The 9,954-nt window shown below is 44.6% G+C and overlaps 2 protein-coding genes across 3 annotated transcripts in view; one reads left to right on the forward strand and one right to left on the reverse strand.

Moving 5' to 3' along the window:
* Positions 1–1,949, reverse strand: part of phospho2 (phosphatase, orphan 2) — a 3,507-nt gene extending 1,558 nt beyond the window's left edge. The window contains exons 1-4 of one of the 2 annotated variants that reach the window (XM_079285786.1): positions 1,827–1,949; positions 1,172–1,249; positions 835–929; positions 1–703 (exon numbers count right to left, since the gene is read on the reverse strand). The exon at positions 1–703 is cut by the window's left edge and continues 1,558 nt beyond it. In XM_079285786.1, the coding sequence (XP_079141912.1) occupies positions 147–703; positions 835–929; positions 1,172–1,242 (723 nt within the window). In that variant the 5' untranslated portion in view covers positions 1,243–1,249; positions 1,827–1,949 and the 3' untranslated portion in view covers positions 1–146. Of the gene's footprint in view, positions 704–834; positions 930–1,171; positions 1,264–1,826 lie in introns of both variants that reach the window. The other variant, XM_079285787.1, reaches the window with a different exon arrangement.
* Positions 1,950–2,374: 425 nt separating this feature from the next.
* Positions 2,375–6,740, forward strand: syap1 (synapse associated protein 1). Its single transcript, XM_079294482.1, has 9 exons — positions 2,375–2,685; positions 3,071–3,189; positions 3,503–3,569; positions 4,454–4,527; positions 4,626–4,765; positions 4,973–5,124; positions 5,504–5,553; positions 5,655–5,811; positions 5,939–6,740. Exons 1-9 carry the CDS (start codon positions 2,481–2,483, stop codon positions 6,067–6,069), a joined length of 1,095 nt encoding a protein of 364 aa, XP_079150608.1. The 5' UTR covers positions 2,375–2,480; the 3' UTR covers positions 6,070–6,740.
* The last annotated feature ends 3,214 nt before the right edge of the window (positions 6,741–9,954 follow it).

Below are 9,954 nucleotides of genomic sequence, written 5' to 3' on the forward strand. Positions count from 1 at the left end.
TATAATTATACCAACAGAATTGTACTTTAAAAAATATAAATACTCTCTTGGCAGTCAATTGTTTAGTTTTTTTAACTGCAAGTGCAATATTTCAGTTTCAAGTTGCAACTGAGACTTTGATCAAGTATGGTGCTCCATGGCCCCGCCTACGACTGCATACTTGCTTTCAGTTCCTCGAGGATGTCAGTGCCACTGCTCCACACAATGACTTTAGCCCTCAGAGACACGTCGTCTTCCAGTCTGGCCAGCAGTTTCTCCAGGGTGAACCCCTTCCTGGGCATCACGACATCGCGCCCCCTCAGACAGGAAGTGGGACAGAGGTCGTTCCCGCCGTCGCCGGCGTAGAGCACCCGCTCGTACTCCACGCCGCCGTCGCACTGCTCCGACAGGTACAGCTCCAGGACCTTTCTCTTGCAAAGGTTGACGGGGCAGCGATCGCAGTCGTGAGAGTGGTGGCACTGCACCTCCATGTACCCGAGCTCGTTGAACTTAGCCGGGTTGGTGAAGACCCGGTCGACAGCTGCCTGGAGTCCAGATGCGTGGAGGATCCAGTCTATGAACACGGTGTTGGAGTCAGAGATGACGATGCAGTCAATGGTGCTCTTGTGATCGGATATGAACGTCAGCAGGTCCGTCATGCCAGCGGTGAAGGGGATGGTCTCCATCACACTGCGGACCCTGGCGGGGCTGACCTTCTGGTCTCCTGGGTGGACAGATGAAAAAAAAAAAAGAGGAAGCAGCTCGGTGGTAGCAATGAAATGTCAATGTACACATCTTTGCAGATTCTAAGTATGTGCGAATATACAGCCTACAAACAGGATCATGAATTGTCACCTATGTAGTTCATCACTCTGCCCATGAACTCAGTCCAGTGGCCTTTTCTGTAGGAGTTCTCCACAGAGTCCGGAAGAGTCTGATCTGGAAGACATCTGGGAGGAGGAAACAAAAAAGATCTGCAGATGTCACTTGTAATTAAAACATAGCAAATTGTATTTCATCGGTGGTTCTTTACTGTACGGTTATCCTGTCAGTGTGGTATTTTGTTCTACTCTTATCAAAACTGTCTTGTGGTACTACTATAGATTTGTATACATTTTCCAGCATTAAAAACGTGCCCAACTCGTGTTTTGTATGATGCTTAAATTATGGATTCAATCAATATGTTATTTACCTTATCACCCAAGTGTCACTGTTGTCATCCACCACAGTGTGGTCGAAATCGAACACCATCAGAGTCTTCATGTTTCACCTGGAAAAATACATCTGTTTCAAAACAAGAAAAATGTACAATAAGACCTGGCGGAGCTATTATTATGATCATAAATATCTGGCATTTTCGTTACATTGAGCGGTATTACTGGTCGTGACACGAGGCCACGGCTTGGTGAGTTTATGATGATCTAATGTTACTCGCTGCTCCGTCTGTTGCGCTCAACCATCTTATCTTTGAGCAGCACACACCGTGACGGAGCACAAAAAAACAGCTGTTGTATCTCAATAAATCGCTCTCCTACGCATGCCGATTTTACCCCAACACCTCAGTTAATGCTGAGATGTTTTAAATTATTTCCGTTTAACTATAAAAAGTCTCGTTTAAGCTCGCTGTGTTTCAAATGAGAGATTTTTGTAAGAGGTCTGGTTAACTTCGTACAAGTAAACGGCCAACCAGCTCCGGAAATCCTTCCATTGAAACTGTGCTCAAACAATTCAGATCAGGCTCAGTGCGAATAATAACCGGAATTACAGATGTCTGTACTTGACTACACCCCAGGTTCAGATATAACTCTTAAGATATTCGGTAAAACTATCATCCACGGCAAACTGACCCCAGCCTGTTCTGACATGAGTCCACCGCTCCTGTCTTCCTCCTCGTCTTGTTGTGTTACAAGAGATGACAAACCTATTCTGAGCTCTTTACCGCCACCTGCTGGTCAAGTGACACATTTGGTCTTTTATAATAACTATTGTAACAATTACTATTATAGCAACAGTCGTTCCTATGTCCCATTTCAGATATACTTTGAGATATTATGCCATTTAAACGTTTTTTTTATGTTTTAAAAAGTGAGTGGGGTTTTCGGTAATAAATAATTATGTCATAATATTGCCCAAATTAATAATTTGTTTTGCATTGAACACATTTCCGCCTGGGGATGAATAAAGTACACATCTATCTTTCTATCTATTATATTTTGTCAAATTATCCGACAAAAACACCGAGTATGCAGCAAGTCGCATTTATGGCAAAAACCAACCACGGACGTTTACCCATTGACCCAGAGGACCCATGAAGGCATCACTCCGCTCCTCTGACCACTGGGTGGCAGTAACACACAACTCGAGTTACACAAAACAAAACGTAGAAGAAGAAACCCTGCCCGTTTATTTCCTGGTTGCGTAGAGTCAAGAGTCACTCTCTGTTGAGATTGTCGCCTTTCCGCACCTTCAAAGCTAAAACTTGTCATTTTATTCCGAGCAACATGTTCAAGGTGCTCGGGACGTGGTTGGGTCTGGAGAGCCAGACGTTCACGAAGACGTCGGACGAAAAAGAAAACCTGAGTGTCGTGGAGCAAGAAAAAAAGGTGGTGGAAGCCCAGAACGAAGTAAACAAACAGCAGCCAGCTGACGAGGACGGAGAACCGGAGGCGGACCAAGAAAACTCCGAGCACGGGAAAGGACTTGGTGGTAAGAAAGAAACTGCGTTCCCCTAAAACTAGCTAAGCTAAGTAATAAGCTAAATGCTTCTCAGTGGCTCAGTGGAGGATGTGGTTGCATAAATCATCTGTCTGTCTATGTCAGCTCAGCACATATACCCCCATTACACCAAACATATTCTGTAGTTCTTCGTGAAAGCTTTCCCCATCTTGTTCTAATTATATTGGAATGTAGCTAAGGTTTCCTCTTCAGCGTTGTTGTCCAGTGCTAACAAGAGGAGGAGCTGTCCCCTGATAGATTTGTGTTGTGTTATTGGAGCAATGTTTTTTTAGCAATAGTCCCACTATATGATGATGATGATGATGATGATGATGGTGTTGCTGTTGTCACCCACGCTGTCCTCTCATCTCTGAAGATTACATCTTCAGTTTCGCATCCAGTGCCACCAAGAAGATCTCCGAGTCGGTGGTGGAGACCGCTCAGACCATCAAGAAGACGGTGGAAGAAGGGAAGATCGACGGCATCATAGACAAGGCATGCTGGTGTTGTTTGACAAGTTTGGCAGCATGTTGGGTGCAACTCTGTGGTCTGTTGTTGTCAAGAGCAGCTGTTTGCTCATCATGCCGTAATGTTAGCATGGCAACATTCTATAAGAAATGTCTCCCACAGGTCTTTTCCTCCTATTCAGTGTGTGTGTGTGTGTGTGTGTGTGTGTGTGTGTGTGTGTGTGTGTGTGTGTGTGTGTGTGTGTGTGTGTGTGTGTGTGTGTGTGTGTGTGTGTGTGTGTGTGTGTGTGTGTGTGTGTGTGTGTGTGTGTGTGTGTGTGTGTGTGTGTGTGTGTTTTCAGACTTTCCTGGGAGACTTTCAGAAGGAGCAAGAGAAGTTCGTCCAAGAGAAGAAGTCCAAAAAATCTGGTAAATTCAGAATCAGGAGATGGGAATCTTCTTTACAATAAACGATCAACTAGTTACACAGTAACATCTCTTATAAATGTTTGTTTTATTCCGTGAACGCTTCACAGGACAAACTAGCTTCTGATCAAGTCGCTTGCTTCACACATCCTGTATTTTTGTGTGAGAGACACTACTGAGGCCTTCTAGAAACAGGGGGAGTGTGTCAGTAATGAAGTAGTGAAGTGGACTTCACGTTTTCACACAATAGGGAGAGGCCACATCTAAACCCAACAGAATCCGACTGTATGATAAGCTTATTAATGCAGCTGTGTTGACTTGATGAGCATTTGTATTTTTCACAGCTCATTACGTATGTCAGTATTAGAGTCCATTGTAATCACTGTTCATCCAAGCTGGCGTCAACTTCTGCAGCTATATCGCCATTCAAGTGCAGCGCTGTTTCTAACAAACACTGCAGCAAGCTACGCCACCTCGTGCAAAAATAAGATGATCATTAAGAAAGTCCAAATCAAGGAGTCAATCAAACTTTATTTGTATAGCACTCTATATACAGGGTGGTGCTTTACTGGGACTTACAAACTGATGGGTTCAATGTAGTAAAAGTATAAACTAACACAGATGAAGACTAATGCACATGAAAAATAGACATTTGAACATTTGAAATGTGAGGCTTGTTATCAGCTGCTCCGCCATCATTATCAGCTACGCTGTAGGGAGAAAGGGTGAATTGCACCGGTTCAATCTGCAACCTTGCAACACTGTATTGATAGAGAGCGCGGTCAGTGAGAGATAAGACTAGAGAGTGCTGAAAAACCTCTCCCATGATCGAATATACTTAATTTCGCAGCGCCACTGAAGGTGTGTGTGTTGATGTTTATGTCCAGACACAGCGGTGCCTCCGTGGGTCGGCTACAACGAGGAAGAGACCATCCAGCAGCAGATCCTCGCCCTGTCAGCTGTAAGCAAAAAACGTCATGCACTAAATGAATGTGTCAACACGTGTGTGTGACGTTATTGCTTGTCGTTGAAACCGAGCTCTCTGGGTGCTGATACTAGGATAAGAGAAATTTCTTGCGCGACCCTCCTGCCGGTGTTCAGTTCCACTTCGACATGGAGCAGATGTATCCTCTGGCTGCAGTGATGCTGGAAGAGGACCAGCTCCTCAACTGCATGCGCTTCGACCTGGTTCCTAAACAGTCAGTAGCCGTGTGTGTGTGTGTGTGTGTGTGTGTGTGTGTGTGTGTGTGTGTGTGTGTGTGTGTGTGTGTGTGTGTGTGTGTGTGTGTGTGTGTGTGTGTGTGTGTGTGTGTGTGTGTGTGTGTGTGTGTGTGTGTGCGCGTGCGCGCGCGCGTGTACCCATGGGGTCATTAAAATGATGATATAAAATGTGATGTGTTGGACAGCGTGAAGGAGGAGGTTTTCTGGAGGAATTACTTCTACCGGGTGTCTCTGATCAAGCAGTCGGCTCAGCTCACAGCGCTGGCGGCCCAGCAGCAGCAGAAGGACGGTGAAGACAGAGGGGCCGGTGTCTCACCTGAGGACGTCGTCTTAACAGGTCCGACTGTCATCAACATTTCAACAGGGGCGGGGGGGCAGACTTGCTCTAGGAAGGCAAAACGCGCACGCAAGGCCTGAAGTATCTGTGAGGTGCACACGGCACGCTCTTCTTTTTTTAAATCCCAGTTAGAAGATGTGGTGAGAGAGAATAATCTGATTTGTCCCCTACGTGTGTCTCTAATTTCTCTCTCTTGAGTTGTTTGTCTTCTTGGGAAATCATCTGATTAGAGTCCAGAAGGAAAAGATTAGAAGTTGTGGATGGAGCTCTGTAGCTGAATATGTGACAAGAGGAAATCCTCGGGTCATCAAGTTAAGCAAACACCACATTGTGATTTGGAATGTGGAAAACTAACAGCACTGTATGATTTTTATTGTAGACAACGTCAGACCAAAAACTCCACCAGTTTCCATTAGCGACAAACAGCAGGTAAGAGCACTGAAACACAGACTCTCCAACGATCATTCTAAAGCTTCAGGAAGACGAGTACAGTCTGTGTCCTTTCTCTGTCCCGTCTCCGTGACCCTCAGCCACCTCAGGAGGAAGAGGAGGAGATGTCGACGAGTCCCGGCGTGTCCGAGTTTGTGAGCGACGCCTTCGACTCGACGGGCATCAACCAGGAGGACCTGAGGAAAGAGATGGAGCAGCTGGTGCTGGACAAGAAGGACAGCGCCCCCTCTCCCGATGGTCCGCTTTATGACCGTTCCTGATTCTTCAGCTACATGTTGTATTCGGACGTTGGAAGACACCGTCCTGCGATTGAAGTGTGACGTAAATAATCGTCTTGCTCGTGATCTTCCCTTTTCCAATTCAGACGAGACAGCGGACTGGGAGAAGGAGCTGCAGCAGGAGCTCCAGGAGTACGAGGTGGTGGCCGAGGCGGACAACAGAGACGACCAGTGGGACCAAGAGATCGAGAAGATGCTCCAGGCCGACGATAACTAGACGGCTGCTGCTCGTCGGCCTCCTGTTCGCCGATCGGGCCGGAGGAATCGTGACCCGGTGATGCACAGGGGGGAGGGGTGAGCTTCCACATTCTCTGTGACCCGACTGTGATTACTATCTTGTAAAGCGCCTGTACTCCAATGAAGGTGTGGATCCAATATTAGCAAGAGGGTGTCAGCTCTGCTGGAAGCAGTGGGTCTATCCAGGCGTATTAGTAGTAGTTACGCTACTTCATCGCCCCTTCCTACTTTTATCTACTTGCTTTCCCCTACCTTCTCTCTTTTTGATGGGGGGGACAAAAAAAGCTGCTAGATGGCTCTCCGGTACAAGTAGAGTGGATTTCATAATGGAGGGGTGTTTATTTGAAATGACACAAAATGTTATATCTCCGTTTCCACTGCTGCTTTCTGGTGGGTTGTACAGTAAAGTCTTGGTATAGTTCTAGTCACGTGAAGTCAAATGTAAAGTTACATTTCTGTAAATAAAAACACTATACCTAACTTCAAATGGCGTTCCCCTTCCATTTACATCTGCTTGCCATTTTACATTTTGTATCGCCTTTTCACAAACTGTACTGTGCTCATGTCTGCTTTTCCTTTTGTTTCTCTGCAACTGAAATACTGTACCTTTTCTGTTGAACCTGTGAAGCTTCAATAAATATCTATCTGTTATTATGGACAATGTACATCGTGTTTAAGGGGCCCACAAAGCCCAGGGTAACTAGGTTTTAAAATGACTATTGCTCTTGTTTTGAAATATGCTACAAAGCCTTTTAATGAAGTTAACACATGGCATAGATTATTTTTCATAACTGTTTTTATACCAGTATATTAAAGGCATATTTACGGAAGCACTGAGAGGCAAGTGAGAAAATCAATTCCAGAGATCTATTTTTAGAGTCTGATCTAGATTGTTTCCTCTCCTGTGTTCATGACTTAAGGACAGGAAAAAAAGGTTTTGCCAGGATGATCATTCTGAGTTCCTTAAAGTTACTACGAGAACTTTAATTTTGTGTCGGTTATGGGGGTCCCTGCAGACGAAAGCGGTAGTGTTAACTAGCACCAGGGTCTCTTTAGAAAACCTAATTTTTACTGCAGCGGGTGTCCCGACGGACCCCGGCAGCAGCGCCTCCTCCTTCCGCCGGGGTCTGTCTGTGGCAAGCTGCTCGCTGCTGGAGTCAGCTGAAGGAACATTAAAATAACATAGAAGTGAACATTTGGTTGCCTGTGAACGTGTGTTTACTGAGTCCTTGGAAGTCTTCAGGTCAATCCCGCCATTGTTATTTTGATCATGAACATTATGCAATAGATTGGTGAAGGGATGATGTGTTTTTGGAGGCCAGTCCTGGAAGCTATTATGTGTCAAAATGCCCGACACTGTTTATTAACGCTCACAAGCAGGCAAATGATCAGTTCAAATTCGTAATATTTTATTTTGTCTTGAATACAAGATTATTTGATATTTACATGAAATTTAAAAACTATTTGAACCATTTTTTTTTTTTTAGCGAAACTGCAAAGCATGCTGGGAAGAATGATAACAAGCTCACAACCTTTCAGTGTTCAGATTTCTGAACATTTGTTCTCACTTTGTACTGAATAAAAACTAGACTTTTCTATATTTTGTATATATATATTATATATTTTAGAGATATATATATCAACAGTGCACGACTTGGAAGGTTAATGTAGAAAAATGTGTGATATGAAGTTAAACCTACAAAGGTTTAGTTCAGCTTTAGTATCAAGAATTATTTCTCACTTTGTACTGAATCAAAAGGAGACGTTTTATATGATGAATGCTCACCGTCGGTGAAGTGTGAGGACTGGCTTGGTTTGTTGCTACAACTGAAGGTTTTACTTTGAATGATGATAATTGATATTTCTAAGTTTGAACAAGTTGTGAACTTTATCAATGTTAAACCTTTAGCATTCCTCTTTTAAAGTAAGAATAACAGAAAGCTGCTGGCAAACTGCAAAACAAATAATTAAAATGAGAAAAGTGTCTCATGACAAAATTGTGTTAGAAATCCCACAAATCACAGATCTCAAATATGAGGGAATCAGTTTGATGCTAATTGTTGTGGACTCAAATGATCTGATGACGGAAGAGATTGAAGGACTTTATTTAGCTTTGAGAAGAGCAGGAGGTTGAAGGTGGAGGTTGCTGGCAGAGGCTGTAGGTGGATGTTTGACCTCAGCTGTCGGCCAGAATCTGAAGGCGGAGGTTGAAGGTGGAGGTTGTTGGCAGAGGCTGTAGGTGGATGTTTGACCTCAGCTGTCAGCTAGAATCTGCAGGCGGAGACAGTAGGTGCAGGTTGACAGTAGGTGCAGTAGACAGTAGACAGTAGGTGTAGTAGACAGTAGACAGTAGGTGCAGTAGACAGTAGACAGTAGGTGTAGTAGACAGTAGACAGTAGGTGTAGTAGACAGTAGACAGTAGGTGTAGTAGACAGTAGACAGTAGGTGCAGTAGACAGTAGACAGTAGGTGCAGTAGACAGTAGACAGTAGGTGTAGTAGACAGTAGACAGTAGGTGTAGTAGACAGTAGACAGTAGGTGTAGTAGACAGTAGACAGTAGGTGTAGTAGACAGTAGACAGTAGGTGTAGTAGACAGTAGACAGTAGGTGTAGTAGACAGTAGGTGTAGTAGACAGTAGACAGTAGGTGTAGTAGACAGTAGACAGTAGGTGTAGTAGACAGTAGACAGTAGGTGTAGTAGACAGTAGGTGCAGGTTGCTGGCAGAGGCAGTAGGTGGAGGTGGGTTAGTCGTTTTGGAAGCAGCAGGTTAAGATGGATGGTTTGTTTTTAGGCTGATGGTGGAGGTTGTAGGTTGAGGGTGGAGGAAGGTGCTTTAGCTGGTTGTCAGAGGCTGTTTGTTTTCTAGAAGATGATTTCAGGAACTGTTGAGGCTGAAGCTGAAAAAAAAGATTGTGGACAAAGACTGCATTTACCGACTCAAACAAAATGAGGATTCTTCAGCTGTGAAGAAGATTACCTAAACTTAACATAACATAACATAACATAACCTAAACTTAACATAACATAACATAGCATAACCTAAACTTAACATAACATAACATAGCATAACCTAAACTTAACATAACATAACATAGCATAACCTAAACTTAACATAACATAACATAGCATAACCTATTACATTTAAACATTTACTACAATAATATTTACAGGCCTGATCATATTTGATCATTATTTTAGCTCATGGGTTCTTCCGAAGTGTCCAGAAAATAAAGAGGAGGATAAACTCCGACCCCGTATGAGACGTTCACATGCACCTGTCCGTCCTTGTCAGCTGTCTCTGTCAACGTGGGACGGTCCAGTCTCTCCCAGAGCTTCTGCTTGATGAGACGTCCCAGTGTTAAGCTGTGCGGACGCAGACGGCCGTCCTTGAACCTGTGACGAGAGGAAGACACAGAGATTAAATCATAACGAGACAAGAGATTCACAATTTGATACATGGAATAAATTGAGTGAAAAAGTAAAGTGATCGGAAAATGTGACAATCATCAGATCGATTTTTGACACAACACACCTCAGCATATCGTCCACAGCTTGGTGGTAGAGTTGCTGGTACTCTTCCTCAGAGCGCTTGTGGGTCAGAGGGCCGTCGTGGTGCAGTGGAGTCGAGGAGGGCCGGGGGCCGGGGGCCACACTGGAGGCAACCGGCAGGTCTGCAGGCTGGATGGATGCCCGAGGCTTTGGATGAAAACACACAGAGACAGGAAAGTCAAGAGCTGTGGTGCAGGGAGAGGGGACCCGGTTCAACACCTCTGGAGTCTTAGCAGGTTGAGAAGGACGGGCCACGGAGCTCCTCCTCCTCTTCTGGGGACGGTCTCCAGTAGCAGCAGAGCGCTGGCGCTTGAGG

The sequence above is a fragment of the Melanostigma gelatinosum genome (genome assembly GCF_949748355.1).
Source record: "Melanostigma gelatinosum genome assembly, chromosome: 2".
NCBI lineage: Eukaryota > Metazoa > Chordata > Actinopteri > Perciformes > Zoarcidae > Melanostigma > Melanostigma gelatinosum.

Coding starts and splice junctions, on each gene's coding strand:
- syap1 (XM_079294482.1), top strand. CDS start 2,481: ATGTTCAAGGTGCTCGGGACGTGGTTGGGTCTGGAGAGCCAGACGTTC. Junction 4,766..4,972: donor TTCGACCTGGTTCCTAAACA/GTCAGTAGCCGT, acceptor TGTGTTGGACAG/CGTGAAGGAGGAGGTTTTCT. Junction 5,812..5,938: donor CAGCGCCCCCTCTCCCGATG/GTCCGCTTTATG, acceptor TTTCCAATTCAG/ACGAGACAGCGGACTGGGAG.